Source organism: Chiloscyllium plagiosum, chromosome 9 (genome assembly GCF_004010195.1).
Source record: "Chiloscyllium plagiosum isolate BGI_BamShark_2017 chromosome 9, ASM401019v2, whole genome shotgun sequence".
NCBI lineage: Eukaryota > Metazoa > Chordata > Chondrichthyes > Orectolobiformes > Hemiscylliidae > Chiloscyllium > Chiloscyllium plagiosum.
In genome coordinates this window covers 89,192,250-89,215,637 of record NC_057718.1, presented here as the reverse complement: position 1 = coordinate 89,215,637, position 23,388 = coordinate 89,192,250, and the positions used below count along the sequence as shown (strand labels likewise).

The following is a 23,388-nucleotide window of genomic DNA, read 5'->3' as shown; positions in this document are numbered from 1 at the left end:
GGAGGGGGAAAATATTGAAAGGGTCCTGAGGGGCAACTTTTTCACACACAGGGTGGTGTGTGTATGGAATGAGCTGCCAGAGGAAGTGATGGAGGCTGGTATAATTACAACATTTAAAAGGCATCTGGATGGGTACATGGACCGGAAAGATTTTGAAGGCAAATGGGACTAGTTCAGTTCAGTGAAGCTGGTCAGTATAGACAAGTTGGGCTGAAGGGTCTGTTTCTGTGCTGTCTGACTCTGTAACAGAGAGTTATTCAATCCATACATCTCCTCTGATCTCTTCCCACTGAACTGTAAAAGGTGCCTTTTCACATATTTATCCAGTTCCCATTTGAAAGTTATGACTGAATCTGCTTCCACCACCCTTCAGTCATGCATTCTAGACTTTTAGCACCTTCTTTCCTAAGTTTTTTTTTTAACCATTTTCCTCATATTGCTTCTGGATATTTTGCCAAATATCTAAACCTCTGATCACCAGCTCTCCTGCAGGGGACATGGTCTCTCCACATTCACCCCAAGGACAAAACAAAAACCTCAAAACTTTGTACATCTCTAACATCCAGTGCCCAGAATTGGCGGGAACCAGCCTTTGCTTTTCTACACTCTGTCTTTATTTTTAAAGACCATGTGCTTTTTTAAAAAAAAAAATTCCCAATGGCCTTTTCGACCAGTGTCATAGCTACTGCATCCCTGTCATCTGCCATTTAGGGAGGATGATGCACCCCAGGTGTATTGGGAAACATTCCTGCAAAGCTTGTGACATTTCCTCTTGGCTGCAAAGGCGCTATGGTCTCTTCCTGCACCTTGTTTTGCTTATGCTATCTCTGCAGCCCTTCATTGCTCTAAATCTGGGCTGAAGCCTTGCTGGTGGAGAGCCACTCAGTCACTGCACACCTCCAGCATATTTCCAGGGCACAGCGCAGCCGTGCTTCCACGTATCAGGATCTGGGAACGTCGAAGTACAACACAGTAACAGGCACATTAGCTCACTGTTTTATTTCACCCATTCAATATGCAAATAAAATCATTCTACATGCATTGGATTTCCTAAATTAAAAATCACACACAAATTACAAACAGCGTCAGCTGCAATAACATATTAAGAAAGAAAGAGAAGTCTGTTACAAAACACTTTCATGGTGCTACAAAGTGCAGACCCTTCTGGGGGTGGGGGGGGGGTGGGGAGAGGAAGGGTCACGATGAGTTTACTAGGTAGTGCATTGCAATAGGTAGTTCAGACGTCAATGTACGTAGGCTTCTTAGAAGGTAGAATGAATTGGAAGGTGTGAAACATGAGCAAGATGTCTTTGGTATTCACGTTACCCGATGAGCAGTCAACCAATGCAATCCCCCTCTGGAATGTTGCATGTTCCTTCAGGAAGAGAATTCCACTCTTGTTTGAGTACATTTTGGGAATAATTTACTCTCCCACTAGAAAACCCCTGACTACGACGATAGGTGGAGTGTGAGCTGAGATCTTTGTAGCCCCCAGCAACAGATATTTGCCATTCAAGGTCTTGTTATAAATTCCACACAATTCTCAGGTGGGTTGGGAATAGGCTGACAGTGAAATTAGCAACTTGCATACACACACACACACCATGGGTGCTGGGGAAAATATAAGCACTACTGCAGTTAGGCGGTAATGTGGAGGTAAAAAAATACATAAACAGGAGATTTAGAGTCTCCTCAGTTTAGGGGACTGACTCTGTGCTGGCTGGGTCACAGTCAGCGTGTAAACAAATGAAATTAGCTTTGGTGGTTCCAATTTCAAGAGGATCCTCACTGTGTCACATCACAGGCAGTCTGCAGTAATGTGGAAAACCAGCCACATGTTTTTTTTTTGGGAGGGGACATTATTTCCATTTCACAATGTGCCCAGGATGCACCACAAGTTTCTCATCACAGAGATGAGCAAACTATTTTGTTCTCCTTCAGAAACGTTTGCATGTTGCAATTTACAGCCAGCCTATCAGTTACTCATTTTAGGGACCTATATTTCAGTGATAAGCAACACACTGTTTTGCTGCTTAAGACGCACTGTGACAGGTTCTTAACTTTTTTATATACAACAACTAAATGCAATTTTTAAAAGAATACACACTCTGGTTGTAAAACTGTAACTCGGGTCATGGCTAGCACATTGCACTGACAGGAGAGTGTGTTTGTGAAAAAGATTTCAATGAAGTAAGCTCAGGCTACCAATTAGTAATTAACAAATCACAGTACATTTTTCCCTAAAAATCCTCTGTTCTTGCATTACATTCAATCTCAATCTTATATATGGACACAGGCAGAACTGTACCACGCGTGAGCAAAAGGAAAGGAATTTAAAGTTGAAATTAACAATGGTTTATCACATATTTAACTAAAAGCTACCTATACAGTTCATCAGCATTCCTCCACACTGCATAGCTCAGACTACCTCTGTGAGAAAATACAATGCAGGAAAATACCTTGGTTGACAAAACATGTGCCTTTTCGATGACTGTCAACACCGACCTGTAATCCAAGTGTTCCTGCTCATCAGAACTGTACAGCATTATGTACTTGAAACAAACTAGAACCAAGAGTATTTAGCAATTAAATATTTTAAAAGATACAGTACACATACAGGCTTTTCTTAAACATTACTGTAGACATTTTTCTTCAAATGTGGTGAGACCAGTGGCATTGATAGCACAATAAGATGACTGGAATTCACTTACAGTGTGTGAACACATTGTACTGGTGTGATTTAACTTACTTTGTATGTAACACCTGAAGATTAGACTCTGGTTGGATTTCAGAACTAGCTATTTCAGGAGCATAGTCACTACACAAAAAATATTTGGCCAAACACAAATGAGCTGTTAAGACTGATGAGACTGTGAAATATTTGGGCATATCTATAACCACTGGTGCTCACTGCCTCTAATTCTATTCAAAATAGCAGCAAGGGGTAGATTTATAACTATCTGCATAATTTGCCAAATGGCACATTAATCAGGTGCCTTTAAAATTATCTAACACCTGCTATCTCTTGCCTCTTTAATAATACTCAGTGATGCATATGCGGTGATGGTGTGCTAAGATGTAAAGCTATATATAAATTGCAATTTTCGTGTAAACGATGATAGTGTCAAGCCCTATGAAATTCCCTTCATCAATTAGTCCAAACTAAAAAGTTTTTTTAAAAAAACTATTTGCAATCTCTCTGATGAAACAGAGAAGTAATGCTTTGAAAGTTGCTATAGTTCACAAAGTATATAACTCCAATAACCCACAGCAATACATTCATTTTGCCTGTATTTATGAGCCACAGGACAGTTTGTCTCAAAATAATCTGCTGTTTCGAGCTGAGCTTCAACACTGCACAGTATTGAGACCAGGGAGAGATAAACCTTGCTTCACCAATTATAGTTTTGAAATGAAACGTTCTCAATTAAACAAACAAATTTACATGTACAAATGCATTTACAAAAACATATTAGACAATGCCGTTCAGCTTTTGACAGCTTTACAATAGGTAGTTGCATCGCCATGTGCAATCTTGCATGTGACCAATGGTTAATGGTGTGACAACATTTCGCCCTAAGGTAAAATAACATGATCATCGCTGTACTTGTTCACTACAACTCAGAATCTAATTATTGTAGTTTGGGCTTTATCAGTTATGATTGCTTCCAATAAAGGGAAGACAAGGCAAGCAAAAGAGAGAACAGAAATCAACCATCCTCTCACATCCAACAGGAAGCTAATTGGGTGGGACATAAAATAGAGGGAAACCCCTCATTGAGTTTCATACATTTACTGCATCAACATTTTGATCCCATTTTTGGAAAATATTTCCACGTGTCTGCGTGGGTTTCCTCCGGGTGCTCCGGTTTCCTCCCACAGTCCAAAGATGTGCAGGGTCAGGTGAATTGGCCGTACTAAATTGCCCGTAGTGTTAGGTAAGGGGTAAATGTAGGGGTATGGGTGGGTTCGCTTCGGCGGGGCGGTGTGGACTTGTTGGGCCGAAGGGCCTGTTTCCACACTGTAATCTAATCTAATCTAATCTAATATTTGTTTTATGGGTATTTAAGATAGTCAAGGCAACTGTGTTTTCAAGGCTGTCTTCAGCCAAAGATCTTAAAGGAAGCTCAGCACAGCCAGGATGGCGATGTGAACCCCAATTAAGTCTTTCAACAGACGTTAATCAATGGTGGTGGGTATTTAATAGGTTAACTCCAATATAAACCAACCAAAAGAAGTCATTGTTGTTCATTAGGTAAATCATTAGGCAGCTGGAGACTGTAAGTCTTCCTTGTGTGATGGATATTGAAAGTGGTTACTGTCTTAACTGCCTGATATCAGGGATAAATTGTTCAGTCATCAAATGAAAGAGTCTCTCAGGTCCCCAGCTACTTCACATCAGATCAACCACCTCAAGGAACTAATGGTAGTGTGTCTTGTCACACAGTGATGGTATCCCTCCCTCCAGGACAAAAGGCCCGAGTTCAAGTCCCATCTACTCCAGAGGTTCATCATCAAAGCTCTGACCAGTATGGTGAGAAAATATCCAAGGAATTAACAGGAGGGGTCTTGTGGCAAAGTGGTAATGTCCCGACCTCTGGGCCAGAAGACCTAGGTTGAAGCCACTGCCCCCTTTCTTCAGCAGTCTGTTATAACACATCTGAACAAGTTGAGTAAAAATATCTAAGGGACGAACAAATGCAAGGTCATCTTCAATTTACAATTTGGGCATAGAATACCATCAAAAACATTTCAGACTACTTAATTTGCAATCCCTTATGCATTGTGTTAACCTAGTATCACCCTATTAGTGACTTACTGTGTCTTACAGGTTCTCTGTATAGTTCCACTTGTAGTAAATAAATCCGAGTGTGAGTGTTAGCCAGAATGGATTGATTGACTGTGGGATTTTGACATGGATAAAAGAAATGGTACTGATGTGTAAACAGCTGCAGCTCCCAAATACTGCAGCCAATGTGATGGTAAGTAAAGAGTACCCTTCTTTACTGTACTTATGGCAAATGTGGGCCCAACATTTAGAAGTACGCGAGTCATTGTTTCTGCTCAGCCCAACCAATACCAAAGAGGGCTCTTCCAAGTTCATCCAGCCAGGACTGTGCACTGCCCAATGGAAAATAGATGGACCCAAAACAATGACTAATATTTACCATGATGAAACACTTCAAGGTACTTCATAGGAGTTTTAGGAAACAAGTACATCACCAAGCCAGATTGAGAGACGTTAAGCTACATGCCCTAAAACTTGATCACAAGAGAGTTTAGGAAGGATTTAATGAAGGAAAGTGAGGTACAGTGGTGCAGGGAGGGAATTCGGGAGCTGAGGGCCTAGGTGACTGAAGGCATGACTTCCAATGGTGGAGTGATTCTAGCTAGGAATGCACAAAGGCCATAATTAGGCCTTTGATATAAATATTTCAGAGGGTTGTGTGGTTGGAGGACAACACAGAGATAGAGGGGGTTCAGGCTAGAAAGGGATTCGAAAACAGGGTTAAGAAGTGTCAAGTCAAACGAAGGTCAGAGAATACAAAGGCTCTTAATGCACGCAATTCATGTTGCGAAATCAGGACAGTAGAAACCACTCAGGGTTGATAAAGCACTTTGAACAGAATGGAACAGTTGGATTAGTTTGGGGTTGAAAATAGACTCGGTAAAAACAATGATTGCAGATGCTGGAAACCAGATTCTGGATTAGAGTGGTGCTGGAAAAGCACAGCAGTTCAGGCAGCATCCGAGGAGCAGGCAAATCGACGTTTTGGGCAAAAGCCCTTCATCAGGAATATAGAGGCAGAGTGCCCGAAGAGTGGAGAGATAAATGAGAGGAGGGTAATAGGTGAGTGGGGGTGGGGATGAAGGTGATAGGTCAGAGAGGAGGGTGGAGTAGATAGGTGGAAAGGAAGATAGGCCGGTAGGACAGGTCATGGGTCAGTGCTGAGCTGGAATTTTGGAACTGGGGTGAGGTGGGGGAAGGGAAGGGGAAATGAGGAAACTGGTGAAGTCCACATTGATGCCCTGAGGTTGAAGTGTTCCGAGGCGGAAGATGAGGCGTTCTTCCTCTAGGCATTGGGTGGTGAGGGAGCGGTGGTGAAGTAGGCCCACGACCTGCATGTCCTCGGCTGAGTGGAAGGGAGAGTTGAAATATTGGGCCACAGGGCGGTGTGGTTGATTGGTGCGGGTGTCCCAGAGATGTTCCCTAAAGCGCTCTGCTAGGAGGTGTCCAATCTCCCCAATGTAGAGGAGACCACATCGGGAGCAACGGATACAATAAATGATATTGGTGGATGTGCCGGTAAAAGTTTGATGGATGTGGAAGGCTCCTTTAGATGGTGATGAGGGAGGCGGTGTGGGAGCAGGTTTTGCAATTCCTGTGGTGGCAGGGGAAGGTGCCAGGGTGGGAGGGTGGGTTATTGGGGGGGCGTGGACCTGACCAGGTAGTCAAGGAGGGAACGGTCTTTGTGGAAGGCGGAAAGGGGTGGAGAAGAAAATATATCCCTGGTGGTGGGGTCTTTTTGGAGGTGGCGGAAATGTCGGCGGATGATTTCGTTTATGCGAAGATTGGTAGGATGGAAGCTGAGCACCAGGAGGGGTTCTGTCCTTGAAAATGGACTGCAGAGAGAAAGGGGGTGAGTGAGATTAGTTTGGGATTAACAGTGCTGCATAAAGAGAGCAGGGCAATCTGCTTCATTTGGTATTGATTTAGGACAGTGTGGAGAGATGCAAAATGGCCACAGGGGCAGGACGGAATGAGGAGGCTCCTTCTGTAAAATCCCATTGTTGCCCAGTTTGTGACAACAAAAGCAGTATAAACAAATTTAATAACCATAAAATCATCAGAATTATTTGCAGCTTTATTGGATGCCCCAGAACTAAGTCGTGGCCAAATGGTTGTACTTTGGTGAGTAAGAGGAATATAATTTAGCAATACAAAATACGGGATTACAATAAATTTATTCGAAATGCTATCCCCAATTCTTGGTGAAGCCTCATTGTCTATTAGAATGTAATCTGACATTTATCCCAAAGTGTTTTTCTGATATAATGTCAATTTGTCATTGTCTAACAATAAAAACACCCATAAATACTGAATGTCTTGTGGAAGAATTCACACATATCCTGCTTGTAAAAGGTTTTGACTCTCAAGGATTCCTGTATTGCCGCTTTAATGTCCCATAGCCTGTTTTTTTAATTTCAAGACCTGCATCTCTCTCCGCCCATGTCTGATACTCACCCTTTCAGAAGCAGTAGTTAAGATATTAGGAGAAAGGTATAGAGAGGAAGATTCTTTTCGCAGAGAGTTGTGAATGCATGGAATGTGTTGCCAGCGGTGGTGGTGGAAGCAGAGTCATTGGGGACATTTAAGTGACTGCTGGACATGCAGATGGATAGCAGTGAGTTGAGGGGTGCGTAGGTTAAGTTATTTTATTTTACATTAGGATTAACCCTCGGCACAATATCGTGGGTCAAAGGGCCTGTTCTGTGCCGTACTTTTCTATGTTCTGTGTTCTATGTTCAGTACAGCTTTGTGGAAATAAAGATTAATCTAAATAGCTCTACTCTTTGCATCAGAAAGCTACAAACATGAGGGCTGCTTGTCTGACTCTCACTCAAAGTAGTTTTCAGAAAGACAGGTCATTGAAAAACACCAAGAGCAAATCTTAACCCACCACCCCATACCTCTCCTCACTTACACAGTCAGTTCTGTTATAACGTGGTAGTTGATTTCTTGTGCAATTCCGAGTCATAAGAAAATTACATAACAGCAGCATTGTTTAAATGAATGGGACTGGAATTGTGTTATAACCAATCCATACTTTAAAAGTTCGCGCTTTAGAAATAGTGTCCCCAACTCGTCAATCACATTATAGCCAATTTGTGTTAATGAAACACGCGTTGTAGCAGAACAACCTATGCTTGAGAAATTGTCTGCTGCTTACAAACTCACTGTGTACTCGAGAAAGGACGAGGCTAATCCATGGACCTATCAGACACACTAAAGAAAGAACTATGTTTTTGCTCTGAAATTGACAACATATATATCCAGAAAACAGGAAGGATGATAGAGTTTAGATTAGACTGGTGCTGGAAAAAGACAGCAGGTCAGGCAGCATCCAAGGAGCAGGAAAATCGACGTTTTGGGCAAAAGCCCTTCATCAGGAATAGAGGATGATATGAAGGATGATATGCAATCATACAGTACAGCATGAGGCCATTCAGCACAAGTGCAAGTTACTATTGAATCTACCTTCTCCACTCACAATTTTAACAGCTTGCCATATAAAAAAAGATCTCTGTCAGTACACTCCCACTTCGCTACCCTCCACCTATTCTCCCCCTGACTGTTCTATCAATTATCTTCACCATGTGATGCCTGATGCCTTCTTCATAATTTTCAACAGTCAGGATAAGTTTTCTGTTATAACTTTACCCAGGAGAGAAAATTCATCTCGTCCATTGACTGGTGGAAGCTGGGATCTAATGAATTCAGTTCTGCGGAGCATAAAGAACTGAGTAAGGGTGTGGGGAGTGAGCTGGTGATTCTAACTGAAGTCAGGAATGGTTGAGCAGGAAGGTTCCTATTTGGGTGATTTCATGATTGCTCCCAACATGCCCTCCATTAGCACTAAGGGTGGACCCAGGGGATTCAACATACAAAATGCATCATTGATGTATCATCATTGCATGCCCAAATCCTGCCCCAGAAATAATTCGTAAAATCTTTGGGTTTCAGCAACTCCAATTCAAAACGTAAAACGGCAACACACCACCTCAACAGCACTATGACACCTAAACAATAAGCGTCTGACACAAGCGTACAAAAAAAGGCACCAAATGAGGAAACATTGCATCTAAGGCTGTTGGTTGACCCATAGTAGAGAATAAGCATCTTACAATTAATGCAACAATGATACAGAGTAAACAGTAGTGTTGCAAAAGAATTCCCTACAAACCACCAGTGCATGAGGTAGTAGCCAGTGTCGATATTGGTAATGCAATATTGGGCTGATGTGTTAAAACTTGACAGGACGCTGATCTGAAGTGAACCTCCTATTCCTGCCCAGGGTTCCGATTCCAATTCTTCCCATTGAGTGTCAAAAACCTTTGAGGGAATGCGGCCATGGGCTATCGAGGTCTGGTTGGTATCATGATCACGGTGCTTTAGTCATCTCTCCACACCCAGAAACTTTAAAATTGTATTCTGGGCAAACAAGCAAGGTTGGCCTTTATTGGCCATCTCTTGTTGTTATGGAGAAGGTGATGGTGGACCTTGTTGAATTGCTGCAGTCCATGTGGTGATGGTGCTCCCAAAGGTGGCTGTTCAGAGCAGAGAGGAGGGGGAGTTCCAAGATTTTAATGCAGCAGTTATTTTGTGACTTAGCTGGAGGCATGTCGAATATTGGCTGCATTTAGTCCAGAACACATTACAAACTCCTAATTATGCAAAACAAATCAATCTATTCAAATTATTAACAAGCATAACATAAACCCAAATTAATGAACAAAGATGATGGAATAAGCAATAGGACCAAGATGGCCGCCAGTACTGGCAGAGGAACTGAATGACCACAAGGTCAGTTGAGTCATGGGGAAATTCACATGCCATGTTGAAGGAGAATATGTTTGTGAGATTTGTTTTTTTTTAAACTGAAGATGAGGGAGTGAAGAGAATTCCACGGAAGGGTAAAGCTCCCTTTACTCTGAGCCAGCAGTATGGCCCCAGCTCAGAAGATTGGCACCAGAGTGGGTTATTTTCTCCTCGATTCCCCCGCACAGCTGCCGACGGGATCCAGATGTGTACGAGGATAAGTGCATTAACTCCGTTCACCTCCGCCCCCTTGCATCCTGGTTCTCCATCCAAACCATCACCAGCAGATTGGACCTCAGGTAGCTCAGAGGTGAATGCTCTGTGGTCTAACTCATTCTGTCGCCAAGTGGTTTTTGGAAAGCCAAGGATTATCCATCCTTTAATGTTGGTCCTCATGGTCATGTTCTAGTCAAGCACTTGGAGTTGCAGTAAATTCTTCGAAAAGTTTAGACAACTTTACAAAACTGCTGGAACACTATGCTGTTCCCGCGTCACTAGCAAGCCCTTTCCGAATCAGTAAGTACACAAAATACAGGGCTTGTTTTGTTGCAGAGTAGTTGCTTTTGGATGAGGCTGAAGCTATATAAATTTTGCTGCAGTGATGTGCTTCATTTGCAAGTGATCGTAGGTAGTTTTCTGCTGGGACCTCTGTTAATACTGCGTGCCATTTCAACCACTGACCTATCTCGACGTGTCAAAACTTGCATCAGTCTTCTTTAGTGACAGTGAAGAAGAGGAAGGCATGGTCCCTCTATTGACTGGATTGGCTCCGTTTCCTGCAGGCTGGGGCTTGTCCATTGGCATGTGCATTCTGTGAGCATCCAACATCTCCAGGAGCAAGTCATAGAGAGGTACCACATTCTTACATTTCATACTGTAAAGGTGTTCCATTCCCTTGTTACTGTTGGCCAAAGCACAATGTCAGAAATCAGCACCATCTCAACACACAAGAAACGTGGAAATATTCCAAAACCTCCCCAGACCATTCACAGGCCTGGAGTCTCTCAGAAGGAAGGTATGTACATTAATTTGATAAATTGTATAGAATTAGAACTTCATAGAAAGTGAAGGGGAAGCATAACATCGTAGGGATGTTGCTGCGGTTCAGTTACAAAGGTACTTTAGCAGTTTCCTGGCACAATCCATCTCTTTGTTTTTCACTGGAGCGTAGGAGGTTGAGAGGCGACCTGACAAAATAAGTTTATAAAATAAGGAGGGGTAGAGATAGAGTTAAGGGTAGGTGTCTTTTCCCTAGGATGGGAGATCCCAAGACTAGAGGGCCCATTTTTAAGGTGAGAGGAGAGAGTTTTAAAAAAGACATGAGGGGCAAATAGTTTTACACAGAGGATAGTTCCTGAGGAAGTGATGGATGCGGGTACAATTACTACATTTAAAAGACATTTGGATTAGTACATGAATAGGAAAGGTTTGGAGGGATATGGGCCAGGAGGAGGCAGGTGGGACTAGTTTAGTTTGGCACAGACAGGTTGGATCGAAGGGTCTGTTTCTGCGCTGTATGACTCTTAACCATTACACCCCATCCCATTAGGCCCCCACTCCACACTCTATTCACTTCCTCCAAACTAAAAGGTGATTAAGGGTGACTGTACTGACTGTGTCTGCCTTTTTAATGGAATATTATCAGGCCCCCTGTATCTTCACAAAATGGACTGTGTCAGTGCTGCTTGCTGCTGCCACTCAAACTGCAGAATTTAATCAACTTCACATGGCCCATCTCTGACTCTTCCTTCATTTTTCTATCTCCATTTCTGACAATAGAATTTCAATGGGTATTCACTGCAGGCCACAACCACACACTTCATCATGTCTGCCCCCCAGAAGGGATTCCATCCTATTCTCCTAGTTTATTCAGCTGTGTCACGTCTGTTCTGATACAGCAACCTTGTACACAAGAGCTTCTGAACTGTCTCACTTTTTGCTTGATGAAGGATTCTCCCACATCAGAGCTGACAGGGCCAATTCAAGGACCGCATGTTCCCCTCCCCCATGGTCAACAATACCCTCCATCACATCTCCTCCACTTCCCACACCCCCACCCTTGCATCCCACTCCTCCAACTACAACAAGGACAGAACCCTCCTGTCCTCACCTTCCACCCCACTAATCTCCAGACACAACACATCACCCTCTGTCATTTCTGCCACCTACAGTCAGACCCCACCACCAGAGATATATTTCCCTCCCCACCCCTAACAGCGTTCCGCAGAGACCTTTCCCTCCGTGACTCCCACATTAGGTCCATGCTCCCCACCAACGCAACCTCCACTCCCGGCACCTTCCCTTGCCGTTGCAAGAGGTGTAAAACCTGTGCCCACATCTGCCCCTTCACCTCCATTCAAAGGCCCCAAAGTATCCTTCCACATAGAATCCCTACAGTGTGGAAACAGGCCCTTCGGCCCAACAAGTCTACACCGACCCTCCAAAGAGTAACCCACCCAGACCCATTCCACTACCCTATAATTATCCCTGACTAGTGCACCTACCCTGCACATCGGGCAATTTAGCATGGCCAATTCACCTAACCTGCAAATCTTCGGATTGTGGAAGGAAACCCATGCAGACACGGGGAGAATGTGCAAACTCCACACAGACAATGGTCCAAGGTTGAAATCAAACCCTGGTCCCTGGCGCTATGAGGCAGCAGTGCTAACCGCTGAGCCACCCTGCCACCAGCAGAGATTTCCCTACACATCCAAATCACCTCATCTCCTGTGTTCATTGCTCTCGATGTGCTCTCATCTACATTGGGGAGACAGGACGCCAGCTTGCGGAATATTTCAGGAAACATCTCTAGGACATACGCACCCAACTAGTGTCTGACCACTTCACTACACCTCACACTCCACCAAGAAAATGTAATTCCTTGGCCTCCTCCACTGCCAAATCAGAGTCACCCATAGATCATAGTCAGCTTCCACCTCGGGACTCTCCAACCACACAGCATCAATGTTGACTTCACCAGTTTCCTCATCTCCCCTCCCCCCACCTTATCCCAGATCCAACATTCCAACTCGGCACCATCCTCTTGAACTATCCTACCTGTCCATCTTACTTCCCACCTATATGCTCCACCCTCCCTTTCGACTTATCACCATTAGCTCCCACCTGCAAATACCGATCACGTTACCCCCGCCCCCAACCTTCCTATTTATGTCTCAGACCCCTTCCCTCCCCCACTTTCCTGATGAAGGGCTTATGCCCGAAACATTGACTCTCCTGCTCCTCGGATGCTGCCTGACCTGCTATGCTTTTCCAGCACCGCACTTTTTGACTCTGATCCCCAGCATCGGCAGTCCTCCCTTTCTCCCAGGGGCCTCGATCATGCCTATTACATCTCCCTGCACCCCTGTCTCCCCTTCCTCCCAGAGCCATGATAGAGCTCCCATTGGTGTTACCTGCCACCCTCCTCAACAGATTATCCTCCCCCATTTCTCCACCTTCAACAGCATGTCATCACCAGACACACCCTCCCACTTCCATTTTTGTTCAGCAAAACAAAATAGGCTGCGATTTCTTTCACTGGAGCGTAGGAGGTTGAGATGTTACCTTGGAGAGGTTTATAAAATCATGTCAGGTCGAGACAAGGTTAACGGTAGTTGTCTTTTCCCTCGGTATGGGGATTTCAAGATTAGGGGGCATAGTTTTAAGGTGAGAGGACAGAGAGATTTAAAACCAATACGGGGGCAAATTATTTTACACAGAGGGTGGTTCATGTGCAGAATGAACTTCCTGAGGAAGTGTGGATATGGGTCCAATTGCAACATTTAGATCAGTAGATGGATAGGAAAGGTTTGGAGGGATATGGGCCAGGAGCAGCAGGTGGGACTAATTTAGTTTGGGATTGTGTTCAGTGTAAACTGGTTGGTCCAAAGGGTCTGTTTCTGTGCTGTATGACTCAATAACAGGATCATTTCGATTAAGCTCTTTGCAGCCTCTGGACTTAACACCGAATTCAGTAATTTCTGACTGAAATCTCTGCTTTTATTTGTTTTCACTTTTGCAGCTCTGTTTTTCCATTTAGGTGTTTATCATTCTGACATTCACACCTCCTCCCAACCTAGCTGTTGCCCCTTCTCCCATTCCCACCCCTGCATTGCCCTCAGGTTCATCATGTCAATCTCTCCATTCTTCAGTCCAGCATAGACATTTCCATCTGTACCTTTTTCCACCTCCTACTTGCTCTAGTTGAAATTAAAATGTCTGGGTAAAGCAAGAGGCTATTGACTCAAACTAGTACAAAGTCTGACATGAGACTTCAGTGAAGCGGAATAAATGTTGCTGCAAACGGCAATCTTGGAATCAATCTTTAAAAACCAACTGGATACAACAAAACAGAAGGGGAAGTGTTATGGTGACTCAGGATGGAGGGTTTAAAATAGGCTGATTAACCTCCATTCGTGTCCCCTAGAGTGGGCCAAGGGTTAAAAATCAGGTAAATGTATTTCGAAATTTGAGACACATTCAGAGAATGTTCTTCTGCTTCTGAACCCTTTCAAGTGACAGGAGTGGGACTGAGGGTGAGGCACAACCATCTTCTCAGTAATCAACGCAGTTTCAGTTCCCCATCCCTGCAAAATCAACAAGAGGGGGTATAATCTTAAGGTGAAGGAAAGAAGGATGAGACGGGATTTGAGATTTTGTTTTCCTCCAGTAGGTGGTGGGAATCTGAAATACAGTGCCTGGGAGGGCAGTACTGGCAGGGAACCTCACAATGTTTAAAAAGTTTGTGAAGGAGCATTTCACATTCAAGGCTTTGGGCCAAGTGCTGGAAAGTGGGATTATTGTGGATATGATGGCACAGATTCGATGGGCCGAAGGGCCTTGGCTGTGTTGTATGACTCTATGACTCTGAAATCCCACCCCACTGATACTTGGGAGGGACAGGATCTCTCAGTGGGACTCAGATCGTGGAATGGTCTACACCATTTCAGATCAATCCATCTTCTCTGACTTAGACCTGGTCATAGTAATCTGTGTCGCTTTCCAAGCTCATGATTCCCCATTGCTGTTCATAGAGTCGAAAAGATGAACAACATGGGGACAGATCCTTTGGTCCAACTTGTCCATGCTGACCAGATATTCTAAATCAATTCTAGTCCCATTTGCCACCATTTGGCCCATATCCCTCCAAACCCTTCCTATTCATATACCTATCCAGGTGTCTTTTAAATTCTGTAATTGTACTTGCGTCCACCACTTCCTCTGGCAGCTCTTTCCATACATGCACCACCTTCTGTGTAAAAAAATTGCCCCTTAAGTCCGTTTTAAATTTTCCCCCTCTCACCTTAAACCTTTGGACTTCTTTACCCTGGGGAAAAGCCCTTGTCTATTTATCCTCTCCATGCCCCTCATGATTTTATAAACCTCTGTAAGGTCACCCCTCAGCCTCCGACGCTCCAGGGAAAACTGCCCCAGCCTATTCAGCCTCTCCCTGTAGCTCAAACCTTCCAACCCCATCCTTTACAACACCCATGTAAATCTTTTCTGCATGCTTTCAAGTTTACTATAACATGTGTCCTATTGTAGACATTTATACCAACTCCAGAGCCATCTTTTGTTCTCTTGTCCATTTTGTTAGGAACCCTGTTTGGCCTCCCATTGTCATCTTTCTGCTGTTTAATTCCCCTTGCTCTCCATCCTAACTCACACCTACCCCTCTAGTACTGCGGAAAAAAGGCACATGTCAAATCTTTTTTGTTACACATTCATCAGGACAGAATTGCAAGAATACCAAATTTTAAAGAGAACAACAATTTATATGTGGGAAGAGGGTGCTGATTGGTATCCCATGGGACATAACCTTAAAATTAGAGCTAGGATTTTCAGCAGTCATCACACAGGAGATAGTGAAAAATCAGGAAATGTCTTCTCCAAAAACCTGCTCAGGTGAGGTCAATTACAAATTTAACAGTGTTTCAACTCCATGAGGTCCTCTTGTGGTGTAGTGGTAGTGTCCCTATCCCTGGACCAGGAGGCCCAGTTTAAGTCTCACCTGCTCCCGAGGTGTGTAATAACATCTCTGAACAGGTTGGTTAGAAAGATAGGTCAAATTAAAACAAAATCTATCAACTCCAAATTAATTAGGCAAGGTTGTTACAATTATAGAATATAGGCAATTAGCCAAGATACAGAATAGTTATGATCTGGGGAAAGGTGATGGCTTAGTGGTATTAACACTCAACTGTTAGTCTAGCAGGTAAGTTCCCAGGTTCAAATCCCACCACAGTAGATGATGCAACTGGGAATTCAATAACAAATTAAACTGGATTTAAATATCTAATGATGGCTGTATAAATGCTCACAATTATTGTTAAAAACCCATCTGGTTCCCTAATGTCATTTTGCTTCCCTCTTTTCTCATTATTAGAAATATCTGTGGTCGTGTGCTTGGATGCACCTCAGTCCCACGCTCCTGATCTTTGGGCATCCAGTGCTGATGAGTGTGGGCAGATTGGAGGGCCTCCTCATGGGTCTGCTCCAGGGCCTGGCCAAGTTGGCTATTACCATATTCAGGCAATGGGCTTTGGAAGGCTTTGGGGGGTCTTAGCTGCTGACACCCTCTTTCACGGCTATGTTTGTGCCCGGGTGTCCTTGGAGAGGGAGCGTGCAAGATGCACCAGTACCCTCAATGCCTCGATCTCCCCCTCAAACTCCATTTTGATTTAGGCCTCCTCTCCCAACCTCTCCCTCACCTTTGATACTTTGCATTACCCTGAGTAGGAGAAAGTGAGGACTGCAGATGCTGGAGATCAGAGCTGAAAAATGGATTGCTGGAAAAGCGCAGCAAGTCAGGCAGCATCCAAGGAGCAGGGGAATCGACGTTTCGGGCATAAGCCCTTCTTCAGGAACCCTGAGTAGGTTTTGCACGTGCACTATTCAGTTGGAAACACGAGTAATTTATTGGTGGTGGGTAATAGATGAGAAAAAAACATACTGGGGTAATTTGATGAAGGAAATAAAAATGTTCAGTTGCGTGCAAGAGAATTTCTGGATATAAAAAGAAGCTATGACCTGACGAATGGACTATTCCTATTCCTATGTTCTTGACTTGAGCGCCAACAATATTGCTAATTCTGGAATGCTCTTGATCTAATGTGGTGTAGTATGTTCATTCTGAATAATCCAGATGTTTTAAAAGGGAAGTGTAACTGTATTAACAGGAGTCAGGAGCAGATAGCAAAATCTCATTTCCATTGAATGCTTGGCTGAACTCCAAACGTGCCAACCAGCTGATTGACCTATTCCGTTCATAATTACAATTGTGGGGGACGGAAAAGGGGCTTGTGCTCACCTCATGTGCCGGATGTGGGAGAGCAGTAGCAGAAGTTGAGCTAGTCTCCGGGATTGCTGCTGCAGTGAGAGGCCGGCCCTGGTGATAAAGTGAACCAGAGCGTCAGTGATTTTGTCCAAGATTATCTGAATCTGCTCACTGTCGTTCAGGGCTTCCATGGTACTGGAGAGAAAGGGGAACACGCCTGAGGGGGAAACAAACAAGCCAGTTAGGTAACACGTGTCTAAGGACACCGCAGTTGCAGTGCTCTCTCGGGGCTGACAAATAGCATGGACAACAATAACTTGCATGCATTCGTATAATGCCTTTGACTTGGTATAACAACCCTCCTGGGGCACTTCACAGGACTGTTATGAGCCCCACAAGGAGGTCCTGCGACTGGTGATCACTACTTTAGCCGAGAGATGGGTTTTGAGGAATGTCTCACAGAGCCAAGTGGATAAGTTACAGAGGGAAAGGTGGTAGCTTAAGGAACTCAGCATTCAATGGCAGAGTGATACAAAGGAAGATTGTCCAAGAAGCCAGAACTGGAGGACTGCAGAGAAGACAAACACGGAGAGGGTCGAGAGCACAGAGAGATTTGAGGGTGAGGATTTTAATTTGAGGTAGAACAAATACAGGTCAATGTGTACAAGGGAGAAGGCTGACCCGGACCGGAAAGGAGTTAGGCTGCAGGCATCAGTGTGTTTGGATGAGCCCAAGTCTACAGAGGGTGGACAACGCCAGGGGGGCAGTGAAGGAAATAACACAAAAGACTAAGTGCCACAAGACTTGCTAAGGGCTGATTTTAACTGCTGGGGGAGAAAGGACCTGTAGTGGGGCAGAGAGCTTCCACCACCATGCCCATTCTCAACTCAGACATTTACAGCACAAAGGAGGCCATTTGGCCCATTGTGTCTGTGTCAATGATCTGACTATACTTTGATGACAAGGAGTTGCTATTTCCTAGCTCTTGGTCTTGCCCTGGAGTCTGCAGCAATGCTCTAAACCCTGCTGCACGATTACAAGAGTTTCTGACTGAGCCACCTTCACTGGCACAGAGTTCCAGACTCTCACCTCCCTCTGGGGAAATTCTCATCAACTCTCCTCTTACCACTCTACTTCTTACGAGAAATCTACGCCCCCTGGTTATTGAACCGAATGAAAATGGAAGCAAATGTTTTCCTATCCACCTTATCTATGCCCCTCATCATCTTAGAAACCTCTATCAGGTCCCCTCTTAACTTCCACTGCTGTCAGGAAAATAATGCCACCATTATTGACCTTTCCTCAAAGCTTAGTCCCTCCAGTCCAAGCAACACCCTGGTGAGACTCCTCGAAACCTCCTCCAGTGCAATCATATTCTTCCCATAGTCCAGTGGTCAGAACTGCACACACTCCTCCAGAGCTGGTCTAACTAAAGTTATATACAGTTGCTAACATGAGGCTTATTTAGTTTGATACCCTCTACCTTCCAAACGGGTGCCATGCTGCCACTCAACGTTTCTGGGAGCATGTCTTTGGAGGTCAGAAGATTGGAGATCTCAGGGTTATGCGGGTAGATAGCTGTTTCAGGCAGTCCAGCAGTTCAGAGTGTTTCTCTTGGACACAGGAGATGTAATCTATTGTTCAGGAACCTGCTGCAGTAGGTTAGGTTAATCTCTCATGGGCTATGGGCACCACTGGCAATTCCAGTAATCGTTACCCATTCCTCACTAGCCTTGAACTCAACCACTGGACCATGGGATTATTAGTCCAGTGACATTACACCAACATCTCCCCGAAATGAACAAATGCCATTTTCAGACCACTGTTACTGAATTTAAATTGGTGGGGGAGTGGGACCAACAGCTATTTTCTATCATGGAGACTGATTTACTCGTGGGAGATATTACACGTTTGCAGCATGAGCTGTGAACTAAGTCAGGAACATGGAAGGACTAAAGCACAAGGAACATGTCCTAATGGTCACAGCTATCGTGAGTTCCCTCCGGGTGCTCCGGTTTCCTCCCACATTCTAAAGATGTGCAGGTTAGGTGGACTGGCCATTGGAAATTGCCCATACTGTCTAGGTGGATGATGCAAGGTTACAGGGATAGAGTCTGGGGTGTGGGTGTGGTTGGGCTGTGCTTCAGAGAGTCAACATGGACCCGAGGGGCCGAATGGCCTACTTCCACACTGCAGGGCTTCTATGATTCTATGGTCAATGAGATGGAAGCAAATTTCCATCCATTCATCGTGACCAATCAGAATGACTGGGGCACTAGACAGACAAACAGACACTTGTGGAAAGATGTAAAACTAAACGTAGACAGATCTTGCATAGGGGAAGAAAATGTTGTGGGAGATTTCTGTTTTTGCCCTTACCTTTTTCTTTAAATGTTTCTGCTGTAGAACTGTTTGTGTACCAGCTTTTATTTTGGTGGCTGTTGTGTATTACCTTTGATGTGTATAAAATGTTGAGAGTCCAGTCAATCCTGATTCACCAAGCCTCAAATCTGCTTTAATATCAGCCATGCAGGGACCATGGGGTGGAGTGGTCATGGGAAACTGTTTAATTGGTTGTGGATCTCTTGGGCCTTTGGCCCAGCACACGGAGTCTCTCGTCCCTTTAAAACTCTTCAATGGAGGACTACGGCAAGTTTACAAATTCCTGTTTTATACACAGTTTGGTTTCTAACTTAAATCCTTAGATCTGCTCCACCTTCAAGGACCCCCAGAAAACTAAAATGTAGCCTCTGGAAATCAAAACAAAAATCTCCCCTTCCCAGGAAAATCTCCATCAGATCCCTTGGAAAGAAAAATGGGATCCTCACTTGGGGGTAATATATTAGCAGAGATAAAGAATTGGTTCAACAGGGAGTAATCAGTACATCCTAACCATTTCTAAATTGGCAGGTTGTAGCTATTGGAGTGCTGCAAGAATTAACACTGAGATCTCAGCAATTTGTAATCGATATTCATGACTTAGACAAAGAGACAGAGGGGAATATATCTAGGTTTGCTGATGATAGGTGGAAGTGCCAACTGTAATTTTACACATGAAGGTGGCAAAGTTGTATAACATGTCATGAGTAGGCAACAAGATAGAGGTAGAGTATAACTGAGGAACCATAAAGGAATGGACCCTAATTTTAAGAACTCAGATGGTGCAGTGATGGTGTCCCTCTCTCTGAATCAAAAAACTTGCCTTCTTCACAGGTATACAACAATATCTCTGAACTGGTGGATTACAAACATATTTATCAGTAGGGGAAGTGTGGGGTTATTTAATTTCATTCTAAGAATTGAAAAGAGGGATAGTTTTTGAAAAGGGTGAGACATGGGTGCACTCACAGAAAGAACACCAACCATAAGGAGACTATGGAGAGTAAAAACATTACAGGAACAGGCCCTTCAGCCCACCACATCTGTGCCACTCTAAACGAATCCCATCTCTTGCACATGGTCCGTATCCCTCTATTCCCGACCGGTTGATGTGGTCTGTCCAAATGGCCTCTTAAACGATGCTTTCGTATCTGCTTGTACTACCCCTCCTGGACATGCATTCCAGGCACCCTACTACTCTGTATAAAACTTTCCTCACTCATCTCCTTTAAACTTTCCCCCTCTCACTCTAAACCTAGGCCCTCTAGTATTTGTCATTTCCTTGACTGGGAAAATGACTCTAGTTGTTCACCCTATCTCTGCCTGTCATAATGTTATATACTTCTTTCAGACTGTACCTCAGTCTCTGATGCTCTAGTAAAAACAATCCAAGTTTGTCCAACCTCTCCTTATAGCTAATACACTCCAATCCTGGCAACATCCTGGGAAACCTCTTTTGCAATCTCTCCAAAGCAGCCACATCCTTCCTATGGTGAGGTGACCAGAACTGTGCACAATACTCGAAATGTGGCCTCACTAAAGTTTTATACAGCTGTAGCATGACTTGCCAACTTTTATACTCAGTGCCCTGATTGATAAAGGCAAGCACACTATATAAAGCCTTCTTTACCATCTTATTCACTAGTGTTGCCACTTTCAGGGAGCGATGAATTTACATTCCAAGTTCCCTCTGTGTATCAATGCTCCTAAGAATCCTTTCATTTATTGTATACTTTCCTCTTGCGTTTGACACCCCAAAATGCGTCACCTCTGCCGTCTACCATTTCTCTGCCTACCTTTCTAACTGATCTATATCCCGCTGTACTCTTGACAACCTTCCTCACTATCCACAACTCTGCCAATTTACATGTTGTCTGCAAACTTACTAATCAGACTATCCACATTTTCATCCAAATCATTTATAGATATTACAAACAATGGAGATCCCAGCACTGATCCTTACAGAACCAGTCCACACCGACCCTCCGAAGAGTAACCCACCAAGACCCATTTCCCTCTGACTAATGCACCTAGTGGTTGGGTCGAAGGGCCTGTTTCCGCACTGTAGGGAATCTAATCTAATCTAAACACCACTGGCCATAGACCTCCAGTCAGAAAAAAAATCTCTCCACAGCTACCCTCTGCCTTCAATGATCGACCAGTTTTGAATCTAACTTATCAATGCACTGTTGATCCTATGTGACTTATTTAATAACGCCCACGGAGATAACATCCACCGCCCTACTCTTAATCATCTTCATCACTTCCTCAAAAAACTCAATCAAATCTCCCTCGCACAAAGTCTGGTGACTATCCTAAATAAGTCCATTCTTTTCCAAATGCGAGTAAATTCTGTCCCCAGGAATCTTCTCCACTAATTTCCCGACCACTGACGTAAGACTCATTGACCTATAATTTCCTGGATTATCCCTGTTGCTCGCCTTAAAGAAAGGATCGGCATTGGGCATTCTCCAGACTTCTGGGACCTCACCTGTGGCTAAAGATGATACAAAACTCTGTCAAGGTTCCAGCAATCCTTGTGTCCTGGCAGGATCAGACCATTCAGCCCATCAAATCTGATCCACCATTTGATCTTGGCTGATGTTTCTCAAGTCTGTTCTCCTGCCTTCTCCCCATAACCCTTGACATTTTTCCTTATCAAGAACTTATCTAGTTCTGTCTAAAAGATATTCAGTGACTTGGCCTCCACAGTGCTCTGTGGCAATGAGTTCTGCAGGTTCACCACCCTCTGGCTGATGAAATTCCACCTCATCTCAGTTCTAAAAGATTGTCCCTTCACTCTGAGGCTGTGCCTTGGATCCTAGTCTTTCCTACTAGTGAAAACATCTTCTCCAGATCCACTCTATGCAGGCCTCTCAGTATTCTGTACGTTTAAAACAAATAACCCCTCATTCTTCTGAACTGTACCAAGTACAGACTCTGAGCTGCTCCTTATATGACAATTAGCGTACAGGTACAGCAAGCAATTCAAAAGGCAAATTTGGTCCTGGTTAGAAGAATATGAAAGTCTTGCTACGTTGCACAGGACTTTAGTGACTCCATACCCAGAGGATTACACACAGTTTTTATCTCCAAATGTGAGAAAAGATATCTTTGAATGAAGGCTCTGGTTAGACCATAAGACCATAAGAAATAGGAACTGGAGTGGGCCGTTTGGAGCCTGCTCTGTCACTCAAAAGGCTCATGACTGATCTGATATTTGTCACCCATTTTCCTGTATTTTCCATGTAACCCTTAATTCCCCAAGAATCTACCTTTCTCAGCCTTAAATATCCACAAGGACTCTGCTCCCACAGATCTCTGCAGCAAGAAGTTCCAAAGACTCTCAACCCTCTGATAAAGGAAGTTCTTCCTCAATTCTGTCTTAAATAAATAGGCACCTCTTTATTCTGAGACTATGGCCTCTGGCCCTAAACTCTCCCATGAAGAGAAACATGCTCTCAGCTTTTACCCTGTCAAGCCCCTTAAGGATCCCATATGTTTCAACCAGATCACCCCTGAACTCCAGTGAGCACAGTCTCAACCTGTATAAGCTTTGCTCATTGTCCTCCATATCAGGAATTATCCTAGGGAACCGTTTATGAATTGCCTCCAATGAGATGATATCTTTCCTAATTAAAGCAACCAAAATGTCTCACAGTACTCCATGTATGGTATCCCATAATCTTGTACAATTGCAATAAGCCTTTCCCCTTCTAATATTCCAACTCCCTTGAAATAAAGGCCAACATTCCATTAGCCTTCCTGATAACCTGCCGCACCTTTGCGCTAGTTTTCTGTGTTTTGTGCACAAATATTTCCACATCAGAACATAAGAACTAGGAGCAGGAGTAGGCCATCTGGTCCCTTGAGGCTGCTCCACCATTCAATAAGGTCATGGCTGAGCTTCCTGTGGACTCGGCTCCACTTACCCGTCCACTCCCCATAACTTGCAATTCCTTTATTGTTCAAAAATCTATCTTCGCCTTAAAAACATTCAACAAGGTAGCTTCATTGATGTCACTGAGCAGGGAATTGCACAGATTCATAACTGTTTGGGTGAATATGTTCTTCCTCAACTCAGTCCTAAGTCTGCTCCCCCTTATTTTGAGACCATGTCCCCTAGTTC

General features: G+C 44.0%; 1 protein-coding gene across 2 annotated transcripts in view; it reads right to left on the bottom strand.

The window, feature by feature from the left end:
- Positions 1-8,042: 8,042 nt before the first annotated feature.
- Positions 8,043-23,388, bottom strand: part of esr1 (estrogen receptor 1) — a 288,949-nt gene continuing 273,603 nt past the window's right edge. For both annotated transcript variants that reach the window (XM_043696506.1, XM_043696507.1), the window contains exons 7-8: positions 16,914-17,097; positions 8,043-10,502 (exon numbers count right to left, since the gene is read on the bottom strand). In XM_043696506.1, coding sequence (XP_043552441.1) covers positions 10,283-10,502; positions 16,914-17,097 — 404 coding nt within the window. In that variant the 3' untranslated portion in view covers positions 8,043-10,282. The remainder of the gene's footprint in view (positions 10,503-16,913; positions 17,098-23,388) is intronic.